This window comes from Loxodonta africana, chromosome 4 (genome assembly GCF_030014295.1).
Source record: "Loxodonta africana isolate mLoxAfr1 chromosome 4, mLoxAfr1.hap2, whole genome shotgun sequence".
NCBI lineage: Eukaryota > Metazoa > Chordata > Mammalia > Proboscidea > Elephantidae > Loxodonta > Loxodonta africana.
This window is the reverse complement of record NC_087345.1, coordinates 107,768,034-107,781,507: the sequence shown is the minus strand read 5'-3', so window position 1 is coordinate 107,781,507 and position 13,474 is coordinate 107,768,034. Positions and strand designations below refer to the sequence as shown.

Below are 13,474 nucleotides of genomic sequence, written 5' to 3'. Positions count from 1 at the left end.
GTGATGAAAAAGTTTTCAAAACAGATGGTGGTGGTGGTTGCACAACATTGTGAATGTAATGTCACTGAGTTGTACATTTACAAATGGTTATAATGGCAAATTTTGTATTATATATATATTTTATCACAATTAAATTTTTTTAACCTTAATTATCTAAGTTATTATGATTTAAATGTGTACAGAGTTGATGAGGATAAGGTGAATCTAGCATTCTAATGGACTGTTGATAGACAAAGTAAAAAGTAATGGGTGATATTTAAAACTCTAAATGTTAATACCAAACATCCACTGACTTAGCATTTCCATCTCTTATCATTTATCCTGTGAAAACATTCCCACGAGTTTTCATACGTCCAACAATGCCCATTTTAGCCTCTATCAGTATCAGCAACAACAATAAAAAGAGACATAACGGAAATGTCCATCAATATGAAGTTGTTTCAATAAATTATGGTGGATGTACACAAGAAATGCTGAACAGTTGTTACAAAGATTGAGGTCTCTATATATACACTGACATGGAACAATCCCTAAGAGCAGATGGTTAAATGAAAAAAGAAAATGGTAAAATAGTATACACTATATACTGTAGAAACCCTGGTGGTATGGTGGTTAAGGGCTACAGCTGCTAACCAAAAGGTCAGCAGTTCGAATCCACCAGGAGCTCTTTGGAAATGGGGCAGTTCTACTCTGTCCTACAGGGTCGCCATGAGCTGGAATCGACTCGGAAGCCTACAGGTTTGGTTTTTGTTTTTTTCTGGTTATAGATATACAGTAAGCGTGCTATGCTAATTTTTTTACAGCAACATGTAAAAAAAATCAGCATAGCTGCGCTTAGGAAAATACGGGTGGGGGGAAGGGTGTAGTTGGCAAACAAATGCAGAAGGTGTGCATTATTTACATAAAAAATACAGTACATCTACAGGAAATAAAAAATTGGAGAACTATGCACCAAAGTTGATGGCAGTTATCTTTGGAGGTGGGATTAAGAGCAATCTAATATACAAATTCTATGTTTTTGTAATGTTTGTATTTCACGTAATGAAGACATTAATAAATTTTTAAAAGTATTCTGAAATACTATTTTTTTAAAAAGCTTCACAGGAATTTTATGATGACCCTATAAGCTCTTGGGTTATTAAAATAGATTCCATTGACCAAAATGTAGTTTCAGAACAGCCCTATTTAATAAAACAAAGATTAAACAACTGAGAATTAGGGTTTCAAAAAATTTATATAGAAGTCTTAAGAACCTTGCAAAGTAAAATAACTCCAAGGTGAATGTTTTCCCATGGCTTTTTCTTTTTTATCTTAACCACAAAGGGATCTTTTAGGAAGTCACATACGTTGTTACAAACATTTTCTCAAAGCTTAGAATTCCTGATGTTTTTTACTGTTATGTTCAAATAAAATTAAGTATTTTTATCACCAGGTAGAGTATGATCCCACTTCTATAAAACTGTACATCCACCCTTCTACCTGAACACATGCAAAGACTAATGTTTACCTAATGTCAATGACACTCATTTCTGAGTGATGAATGCTGGATAATTTTTTTGTTTGTTTTTTACTTTCTTCACTGTATTCTTGGGTATTTCCCAAATTATTTATAAGGAGAATATGTCACTTACACAATGGAAGTCTTTTTAAATATGTATATTTTTGTTATTTCTTAATTAGCTACTCTGCCATTTTATAGGTTTTATAGTGTAATTGCTATCTTCTCAGGACTCATGACGCTCCAAGACTTTCTCCATTTTTAACCTTCTGAGCTCTAATGACAAGCCCATTTAAAAAAAAAAGGAAAAACAATGCCCAATATCATGGAACTACCATAAAGTCCCATAGACATAAATGTAACCTTCATGAGAACTAGATGGTACCCGGCTACAACCGATGACTGCCCTATCAGGGAACACAACACAGAACCCCTGAGGGAGCAGGAAGCAGTGGGATGCAGACCCCAAATTCTCATAAGACCAGACTTAATGGTCTGACTGAGACTAGAAGGACCCTGCCTGTCATGGCCCCCAGACCTTCTGTTGGCCCAGGACAGGAACCATTCCCGAAGCCAACTCTTCACACATGGTTTAGACTGGACAATGGGTTGGAGAGGGATGCTGGTGAGGAGTGAGCTTCTTGGATCAGGTAGACACTTGAGACTATGTTGGCATCTCCTGCCTGGTGGGGAGATGAGAGGGTGGAGGGGGTTAGAAGCTGGCGAAATGGACACAAAAAGAGAGAGTGGAGGAAAAGCGGTATGTCTCATTAGGGGGAAAGTAATTAGGAGTGTGTAGCAAGGTGTATATGGGTTTTTGTGTGAGAGACTGACTTGATTTGTAAACTTTCACTTAAAGCACAACAAAAATTATTTTTAAAAAAAAAGTGACCTTCATGTTTTAAGCAAAAAGTCCTACTCCCTAGTCACTTAGTTACGCACACGTGTTCAGAAATTATACCTCCATGATCTGACATATGACTGGTGCTGAAATTCACATATAAATTCATGGTTCTAATCTATGGGCCACAGGCCACCAAGGATCATAGGAAATTAGGAAGACTAAACTATTAAAATTGGGAAAGCTAAGAAAAAGAACCACCATTACAGAGGCAAGGAATTGGTGGGGAGAAAGGAGAGAGAGAAAGAAAAGGCTAGGCTAGGGGAGATTTGAGAGCTCAAGATCTACCACGCATAACTTTCCAGAGGGAGAAAAAAGTGAGCTCTTAAACCATTAGAAATACCTTATGCATGTTTACTATTTTTTCAAGAAAATACAAATATTTAAATTAAGGCTCTCATTTTACTTTCACCTATAAATAAATCTATAAAGGGTTCAAAAAAAAAAACAACTCACCTGCCTGGCGTACTGGGAATTCCACGTGGTCAGAGACTATAATCCGAAGTAAACTGGGGGCAAAATTGATAATCTTGTAGGACTGAAATTACAAAGAAATATTTTATAAAATATTGCAATATAAATCAACTGTTACTGAATACATTACTGTCCAAATTAAAAAAAAAAAAAATCTTTACAGTGAAACCCTCCAAGGCAAAATGAAGATTACTAAAATATTTCAAGTCAAAAAAACAAAAACAAAAATTCCTTAAATTCCTAGAAGTTGAATTGATGAATAAAATGATATGAATATTTTTTTGTTTTTACATATATTGCCAAAACGCTCTCCAGAAAGTGAGTGCCAACTTACGCTCCCAAGAGGAGTACATGAGTGTCCATATATCAAAACAGGTATCATTCCTTCAAAACTTTAAAACCTTATTAATATTTTAAATTACATTTCCTCTATCACAAGAGTGACTGAATTCTTTTCATGTTTGCAGGCTTTTTGTCTTCTGCAAATTCCTTGGTCCCCTTATTCATTTGTAATTGAAATATCTGTTTTATTCTTAATAAATTCTAATAGCTATCAACAACTTTAAAATATCAACTCTGTATTTGACCTATATATCACAAGCATTTCTTCCCAGATTATTAGTGCTTTCATTTTGTTTATGATATTTTTGACAGACAGAAAATAAGAAGCATGGGCTACAGGAAATCCAACACAGGAAAACAGACAAGATGATGTTAAATAGCTGTGTGTGAGATATGGAGGGAATGAGTCTAGACTAGAACAATGTAATTCAAGAGACAGACAAGGAATGACAGCTATCATCACCAAGCTGTCCTGTGCTCCTGTACCACCTTTTAAGCTTGAAGATGCCCAAGTAAGCCTATAATGATACAATTCCTGCTCTGCCCTGCTGCCTGGGTCATTTCTCCCTTACACATGTCTTCTACTTTGACCTACTCCTGAGTCTGGCTATGGTGATCTTAGACCATATTCTGACCATATTCCCTCCAGGTGTCTACTGCCCAGGTCATATTACAGCCCTGCCAGATGCCTTACCTTCAGTAAACCCTATGTTTCCCAGAGCTCACACCTGGCCTTGCCTACTAACATCTCCAGAAAAGACTTGTAAATTCTCAGTGACACTAAAGCCAGACAATGATCCAGAGGTTCTGTTCAACTTACGTTCTCCTAGGAGCCTGGATCTATGGTGGCCTCCCTTTCAATACACAACTGGATTTATGCACACCGTTCCATTTTTTAAGTAATCATATGCATTTATGTATATAAATAGCTTTAATGAAGATAAATGTTTGCTTAAAAAATTAATTTGGAGAAAATTGGCATCTTTAAAACATTGATCCTTTCCCCATTCGGGAACATTGTGCTTTCCAAATTTTCCTATACCCTTCAGAAAAATTTTTATATTTCTTACTATTATTCTTCCTTTCATCCTATAAAATCTTCAGAATCTTAAATCTCATGTACATAAGGTAAATTTCTTTTTACTCATAGTTAAAACCACCATAATTTTAAAGTAGTTTTTATGAAGAAAGATTTTTTTAACAGCAGTTTACAGGAGCCAAAATTAATACAGATTTAATTTCTATTCTCTACATCTTTTATATTTACATTATTATAAAATAACTCATATTTATAACTGTTTAGATATAGAAAGATCTTGTAGTAAACCAAATACTAAAATATATAGTTATAAGCATAAAAACTGGCTTCAGTTACTTCTTTAAACATTGTTAGTACACACAAATACAAAATAACCTTTACACTTAGATTAACGCTACCTGTTCTAATGTAGTTACTGGGGAGACTACTCCTATTTCAATACTGCTGCCACTCTACGTTTGAATCTGTTTGCAACTGTTTGCCACTTCAAAAAATTTCTGAAACCTTTGGCTTCTCCTTTCAGCCTTGATTCAATTTATGTTAATTTAGCCTGCTAAAACATTCAGAGGTAAATTCAGAGATATTCTCATACAACTTTCCTCACAAATATTTACCCAATTGCTTTGTCCCACTTCAAGTTTCTAACCAAAAAAAAAAAAAAATTAAGACTAATTTCCCAATGATTTGTTGAAGATACATTGTATCTGTGAAGTTTTCTGAATAAAATTTTACTTGCTTAGCTAAATTTATAACTGTGAAGTTTTCTGAATACAAGTTTATCTACTTAGGCTAAATTCTGCATTTTATAAGCAAAACCTGGTGTTATGGATTGAATTATTTCCCCCAAAAAATGTGTATATCAACTTGATTAGGCCATGATGCCCAGTATTCTGTGGTGGTCCTCCAATTTGTGATTGTAATTTTATGTTAAAAGATTAGGGTGGGATTGTAACATCACCCTTAATCAGGTCACTTCCCTGATCCAATGTAAGGGAGTTTCCCTGGGGTGTGGCCTGCACCACCTTTTATCACTCAAGAGATAAAAGGAAAGGGAAGGAAGCAGAGAGTTGGGGACCTCATACCACAAAGAAAGGAGCATGTGGAACAGAGCACATTCTTTGGACCTGGGGTCCCTGCGCCTAAGAAGCTCCTCAACCATGGGAAGATTGAAGACAAGGACCTTCCTCAAGAGCCAACAGAGAGAGAAAGCCTTCCCCTAGAGCTGAAGCCTTGAATTTGTACTTTTAGCCTATTTTACTGTGAGGAAATAAATTTCCCTTTGTTAAAGCCATCCACTTGTGGTATTTCTGTTATGGCAGCACTAGATAACTAAGACACCTGGTATTTTCCCATTCTCTGCCTCACTGCTCCAATTACATTAACATTCCTAGTTCTCCAACATGCTAAGTACAGGGCCTTTTGTGAACTTCCTGTTCCTTCTGTTCCCCTCCCAGTTCTTCACAACATACAGGTCTCCGCCCAGTATCATTCTTCAGAGAATGCTACTCTAAGGCTTTAAGCTCTATAGCACTTATGACCTAACATTATGTTATTTACTTATCTGACTGTACTACTAAGGAGCCCTGATGGCACAATTGTTAAGTGCTCAGCTGCTAGCCAAGGTCAACAGCTCAAACCTACCAGCCATTTCGCGGATAAGAAGATGTGGATATCTGCTCCCATGAAGATTACAACCTAGGATACCCTATGTATGGGGCAGTTCTACTCTGTCGAATAGGGTCGAAATGCATGGGAATCAACTTGACAGCACACAACAACATGCTCCACTCTCTTAGAATGCAAGCTCTAAGAGAGCAGTGTCTTGTACCAGGGCCTGAAATATAACTCAATAATTATATCTGTTGTTCATATTAAAAAAAAAAAAACTCTCAAAGGACAATAATTGTGAAATGATACCTACAGATACATGGAAAAGCAAGGACACCAAACCTTGGCAATGAAAATAAATGTCTTTACTTCTCTACTGAGGCCATGTGGAGAATGGTTTATTAAAAGAAGACATCTCTGAATGAATTACTGGAGCTCAACCTACCTATCCATGTCTACTCCTTTTTTTTTTTTTTTTTTTGGCACTGGATATGCCGCTTACAAAGAGACTTCTGGAGACAGTGAAAAAGGGGTACTGAATGTATTCTTAATATCCTGAAATAAAACTAAAAATGCTTTTTCCCAAAGAAACAATATCACAGATAGCAATCAGGAAACCAATCACTGGTACCGGAAAAATGTTGGATACAGAAAAATATAGCTCCAGATAAGAACATATCCTTTAGAACACACGCTGCCTACTCTTCTAAATGGTAATTGACAGATCGATCAGTACACTTAAGAAGCTGCCCCTATCTCCTATGCAGAGCATACTTGCTGCGGGGGAGAGGTGACTAAAATAAATGAGCTAGACCATAATCATTTAAGGTAGATTACTGTTTCTCCAACAATGCAGGATATTACAGTGCTGGTAAAGAACAAACATACAAAGCCCAACACTATAATCACGTTTCATTATAAGGCTTGGTCTTCTACTTATAGAAATTAAGGAAAAAAGTTAGTGAGACTATATCATAACCTAAAGCTTTATATAAAATATAAATGCTAAATGAGCAGCACAAGCAATAAACTATTATTAGAAGTTACAGACGAAATTGTGGTCTCTGATGAGTTGGGAAGATATATGGGACAGGGCAGAGTGAGGATGAAATGGATTTGGATTGAAATACCATTAAGAAAAAAATAGGATTGAATCTTAAACCTCTCCTACTGTCATGGGTTAAATTATATCCCCCAAAAAATATGTGTATCAATTGGGCTGGGCCATGATTCCTGATATAGTGTGACTTTCCTGTATGTGGTAAATCCTGCCTCTATGATATTAATGAAGGAGAATGGGTGGCAGTTCTGTTAGTGAGGCAGGTCTCAATCTATAAGATTGGATTGTGTCTTGAGGCAATCTCTTGAGATATGAAAGAAAGAAGCAAGCAGAGACACAGGGGGACCTCATACCACCATGAAAGCAGCACCGGGAGCAGAGCACATCCTCTGGACACGGGGTCCCTGTGCCTGGGAAGCTCCTGGACCAGGGGAAGACTGAGGACAAGGACCTTCCTCCAGAGCCAACAAAGACAGCCTTCCCCTGGAGCTGACACCCTAAATTTGGACTTGTAACCTACTAGACTGTGAGAAAATAAATTTCTCTCTGTTAAAGCCATCCACTTGTAGTATTTCTGTTATGGCAGCACTAGATGATGAAGACACCTACACACCTACCTTTTCTACTTCTATAACTGCCACTGAATTTACATACTTATGAATTAGAAACAAAGTAAGGTTAGACTAACAAGGGCAGACAAGCGTAACATAATATCAAAGGTACCTTGCCTATCAACACTATGGAAGTAACATCTTGCCTCATTGTAAGGAGAAGGGGGTAACAAACAGGTCAACTTCCCTATTCAGACTAGTAGGTTGCAAATTCACTCAGCTTCTGCTTGTTCTTCTTAAGGCCTGGTATAATTCTTGTGGCCCAATCAACATGCTTCCACTCTACAAAGTGTGCAACAGATACTGACTTTTTTTCCCCTATTCTGAGTCAGGATCTCTATTGGCACAGTGGTTAAGAGCTCAGCTCCTAACCAAAAGGTCAGCAGTTTGAATCTAACGGTCACTCCTTGGAAACTCTATAGGGCAGTTCTATGAATCGACTCAACAGCAATGAGTTTTTGGTATTCTGATCGACGGAGTCCCTGGGTCGGGGAAAGGGTTAAGCCCTGATTTCAAACTCACGCAGAGGCATCTTGGAAGAAAGTGGCCTGCTTCCTAAGAGTCTCAGCCTTTAAAGCTCTACGGAGTGTAGTTCTGCTCCATACTCAGTCGCCCTGAGTCAATCGGACCTCAACAGGTTTGTTTTTTCGTTTGTTTGATTCTAAGTGAGAGTTCTTTTCTCTTGGAAAACCTGGAGGCATAGTGGTTAAGTGCTATAACTGCTAACCAAAAGGTCGGCAGTTCAAATGGGGCAGTTCTATGCTTTCCTATAGGATCATTATGAGTTGGAATCCACTTGATGGCAATGGGTTTTTTAATATGTTTTTTCCTTTGTGCTTTAGTTCAAATCAACCTGCTCTCCAAAGTCAGACTGTGTTTTCACTCTTCCTCACAGCTCTTGAGAATCCTGGATTCACACTTACTCCAAACTCCACCCAGATTTCCTATTAAGATAATCCCTTTCAAAGATTCACAAGTTTCTGCATTTTTAAAGTAAACCCCAACCAATTCCAGAGAAACCCTGGTAAGCTCCTACAGAATATTTACTTAGAACAGTCGTTCTCAAAATTTAGCAGGCACAGAACCACTTTGTGACCTAGGTAAAATACATTTGGGTCCCAACCCCAGAGTTTCTGATCCTTTAACTCTAAGGTGTTGTTATTGTTAGGTGCCTTTGAGTCGATTCCAGCTTATAGGGATTCTATGTGCAACAGAACGTAACACTGCCCAGTCTGTACCATCCTCACAATCATTGCTATGTTTCAGCCCACTGGTGCAGCCACTGTGTCAATTCATTTCATTAAGGGGTCTTCCTCTTTTTCGATGACCCTCTACTTTACCAAGTATGATATCCTTCCTCAGGGATTGGTCCCTTCTGATAACATGTCCTAAGTATGTGAGACAAAGTCCCACCATCCTTACTTCTGATGAGCATTCTGCCTGTACTTCTTCCAAGACTCATTTGTTTGTTCTTCTAGCAGTCCACGGTATATTCAATATTCTTCACCGACACCATAATTCAAAGGCATCAATTCGTGTTCAGTCTTCCTTATTCATTGTCCAGCTTTTGCATGCATATGAGGTAACTGAAAATACCATGGAGTAGGTCAGGAACACCTTAGTCCTCAAGGTGACACCTTTGCTTTTTAACATTTTAAAGAGGTCTTTTGCAGATTTGCCCAATGCAATATGTTGTTGGATTTCCTGACTGCAGCTTCCATGGGCATTGATTGTGGATTCAAGTAAAATGAAATTCTTGACAACGTCAATATTTTCTCCATCTGTCATATTGTTTATCGGCCCAGTTGTGAGTGTTGTTTTCTTTATGTTGAGGGGTAATCCATACTAAAGGTTGTAGTCTTTGATCTTCATCAGTAAATGCTTCAAGTCCTTTTCACTTTTAGCAAGGTTGTGTCATTTGCATTTCACAGGTTTGTCAATGCATCTTCCTCCAATCCTGACGCTTCTTCATATAGTCCAGCTTTTTTGGATTATTTGCTCAGCATACAGACTGACTAAGTATGGTGAAAGGATACAACCCTGACACATACCTTTCCTGATTTTAAATCATACAGTATCCCCTAGTTCTGTTTGAACAACTGCCTCTTGGCCTATGTACAGGTTCCTCATGAGCACATTTAAGTGGGAATTCTGGAATTCCCACTCTTATCCATAATTTGTTATGATCCACACAGTCAAATGCCTTTGCTTAGTCAATAAAACACAGGTAAACATCTTTATGGTATTCTCTGCTTTCAGCCAAGATCCACCTGACATCAGCAATGATATTTCTTGTTCCACATCCTCTTCTGAATCCAACTTGAATTTCTGGCAGTTCCCTGTCAATGTACTGCTGCAACCATTTTTTGAATTATCTTCCACATAATTTTACTTGCATGTGATATTAATGATACTGTTTCATAACTTCTGCATTCCATTGGATCACCTTTCTTTGCAATGGGCACAAACATGGATCTCTTCCAGTCTGTTGGCCAGGGAGCTATCTTCTAAATTTTTTAGCATAGACAAGTGAGTGCTTCCAGTGTTGCATCCATTTGTTAAAACATCTCATCTGGTATTCCGTCAATTCCTGGAGCTCTGTTTTTTATCAATGCCTTCAGTGCAGCTTGGATTTCTTCCCTTGGTACCATCAGTTCTTGATCATATGCTACTTCCTGAAATGGTTGAATGTCCACCAAATTCTTTTCTGTATAGTAATTCTGTGTATTACTTCCAATATTCATTTGATGCGTCCTGCATCATTCAATGTTTTGCCCACAGAATCCTTCAATATTGCAACTCGAGGCTTGATTTTTTTCTTCAGTTCTTTCCACTTGAGAAATGCTGAGCATGTTTGTCCCTTTTGGTTTTCTAACTCCAAGTCTTTAAACATTTCATTATAATATTTTACTCTGTCTTCTCAAGCTGCCCTTTGAAATCTTCTGTTCAGCTTTTACTTCATCATTTCTTCCATTCATTTTAGCTACTCTACATTCAAGAGTAAGTTTCAGAGTCTCTTCTGACATTCACTTTGGTCTTTTTTTTCCCTGTCTTTTTAATGACCTGTTGCTTTTTTCACATTGATGTCCTTGATGCCATTCCACAACTCGTCTGGTTTTCAGTCATTAGTGTTCAATGTGTCAAATCTATTCTTCCAATGGTCTCTAAATTCTGGTGGGATATACTCAAGGTCATACTTTGGCCTTCATGGACTTGCTTTAATTTTCACCTTCAACTTGAACTTGCATATGAGCAACTGATGGTCTGTTCTGTAGTCAACCCCTGGCCTTGCTCTGACTGATTATATTGAGTTTCTCAATGGTCTCTTTCCATAGATATAGTCAACTTGACTCGTATGCACTCCATCTTGCAAAGTCCATATGTATATATAGTTGCTATTTATGTTGTTGAAAAAACATATTTCCAATGAATAGGTCGTCGGTCTTGCAAATTTCTTATATGCAATCTCCTGTGTCACTTCTATGACCAAGTATTTTCCAACTACTGATCCTTCGTTCCCATTTTCACATTCCAATCACCAATAATTAGTCAATTCATTTTGATTGCATGTTTGATCAATTTCAGACTACAGAAGTTGGTAAAAATCTTTAATTTCCTAATTCTTATCATTAGTGGTTGGTGCGTAAATTTGAATAAGTCATATTAACTGGTCTTCCTTGTAGGCATATGGATATTATCTATCACTGACAGCACTGTATTTCAGTATAGGTCTTGAAAGGTTCTTTTTGACAATGAATGCAATGCCATTTCTCTTCAATTTGTCATCCCCAGCATAGTAGACCATATGATTGTCTAATTTAAAACGGCCAATACAACAATATCATTAATGCCTAGGATTTTGATCTTCAAGCATTCTATTTCATCTTTCACAACTTCCAGTTTCCCTAGATTCATACTTCGTACATTCCACGTTCCAGTTATTAACGGGTATTTGCAACTGTTCTCATTTTGAGTTATCCCACATCAGCAAATGAAGATTATGAAAGCTTTACTCCATCCACGTCATTAAGGATGACTCTACTTTGCGGAAGCAGCAGCTCTTCCCCTGTCATATTCTGAGTGCCTTCCAACCTGAGAGGCTCATCTTCGGGCACTATATCAGACAATGTTCCATTGCTATCCGTAGGGTTTTTACTGGTCAGTTTTTTCAGAAGTAGATCGCCAGATGCTTCTTCCCAGTCTGTTTTACCCTGGAAGGTCCGCTGAAACCTGTCCACCGTGGGTGACCCTGCTGGTATTTGAAATACCAGTGGCATAACTTCCAGCATCACAGTGACATGCAAGCCACCACAGTACAACCAACTGACAAACTGACAGTCAAACTGACCAATGAGTGGTGGAACTCCAAGGCGAAGCCTGGTAACGTGCATTTCTGACAAGTTCCCAGATGATGTTAATGCTGTCTAGGACAATACTTTAAGAACCACTGATTTAGGAATAGTACTTTACATTTTAAGGACTACCCCAACCTCAAACAGCTGTTACTATATCCCCGGAGTAGACTTTAATTCTTACTTTTTTTTTAGGGAAAGGTCTATGATTCATTCTTAAAGATAAGGGGGGAGAAATAAACTAGAGTTTGAGATTATTAAAATTTTGAAATGCCGAAGGTAACGCTGGAACTTCAAAATACTTCAGACCAGGTCAAGGCTCCCAGCCCATCAAGGCTAGTTAGGAAGAATACTTGCCGGAGGATAAAAGAAAGTCTTACACATTTTAGCATTTATAAGGAATTCCTCCAAACACATATTACTCAGTGTGTCTGTTAAAAGGCAGGTACCACCATAAAAACCGCCTATTCTTTCCAAAGCACTCTCCCGACAGCTTTCCCAGCGCTCCAACAAAACTCTGCCAATCAGTGTCGAACAGTCCTGCCAACCCCACAAAAGCAGGCGATGGGCAGGGTTTCCCAGAGCAACACCTAAAAACGGCTGAGTTTGGAGAAAAAGCTGAACTCATCTTTGAATTTGAAGTGAATTTTCCCACTCACGTTCCCAAGTCAGCGCACTTAAAGAAAAAGAAATCATACCCTGAAAACACTAGTAAAGATTGCAAAAGCTTTTTTTTGCGGACCAAGTGAGAGGAACTGGACTGGAGAAGGAAGACGACACAAAAAGATGCAAAGATAGCCAACAGGTGCGCGAGCTCTTCAGCAAAGATCCTAGGGGGACAAAGCGCTTGTAAAACTGGACCCTGGAGCTGAGGGCGGGGACAGGCCGCAGGAAGCTTCAGGGTCCCGATCCCTGGTGGGGGTGGAGATCAGGGGTGCCGAGGGGAGAGAGCCCAGCGAGCCTGCTGAGGGTGCCGGTTCCGCGGCAGGGGGGCGCCGAAGGCCCGCTGCTCACCTGGTTGAGCTCATTCTCAGCTGCAATCCGCAGCTTCGGGTCGATAGTACCTTTCAGCGCCTGGATGATTCGGTTGAGGTCCATCTCCCTGGGTGGGGGCTCCGCGGCCCCCGGATCAGTAGGCCAGACTGCAGCTTTACTTTTCCTTTTGACTCTCTCAGCCTTCTCCTCCGAGATCCCTGGACTACCTCACTCCCCACTCCCCGCCAACGTCGCCACCTGCAGCCACTTGCTGCGCCACTCTGACTCCGCGCCCCCTGTCCTCCCTCTTTCCCCCCCACAACTCGCTCTCCATTCACCCTTTCACGACAGCCGGTGGGAGGCGGGAGAAGTAAGAAGAGGAAGCGACGCTTCCTTTACGGCGGCCTCTTCCCCCGGGCGTAATGGCTCTGACCAGTTCCCTCAGGCGGCCGCCATGCTGTTGCACGGAAAGTAGTCTTGGCTTCTTCCCCGGAGGGGAAACTGCGCGGGCTCTCTCCGGTAGGCGGCCGCCATGACACCGTACGGAAAACAGCCTTCCGCCTCGTGAGACTTGTGGTGCCACTGTGTCTCCTTACAGCTGCTTTCCAATTAAG

At 39.4% G+C, this 13,474-nt stretch overlaps 1 protein-coding gene across 2 annotated transcripts in view; it reads right to left on the bottom strand.

The window, feature by feature from the left end:
* Positions 1-13,176, bottom strand: part of IPO8 (importin 8) — a 76,768-nt gene extending 63,592 nt beyond the window's left edge. Inside the window, exons 1-2 of one of the 2 annotated variants that reach the window (XM_064284443.1) lie at positions 12,900-13,176; positions 2,856-2,937 (exon numbers count right to left, since the gene is read on the bottom strand). In XM_064284443.1, the coding sequence (XP_064140513.1) occupies positions 2,856-2,937; positions 12,900-12,983 (166 nt within the window). In that variant the 5' untranslated portion in view covers positions 12,984-13,176. The remainder of the gene's footprint in view (positions 1-2,855; positions 2,938-12,899) is intronic. The other variant, XM_064284442.1, reaches the window with a different exon arrangement.
* Between the last annotated feature and the right edge of the window lie 298 nt (positions 13,177-13,474).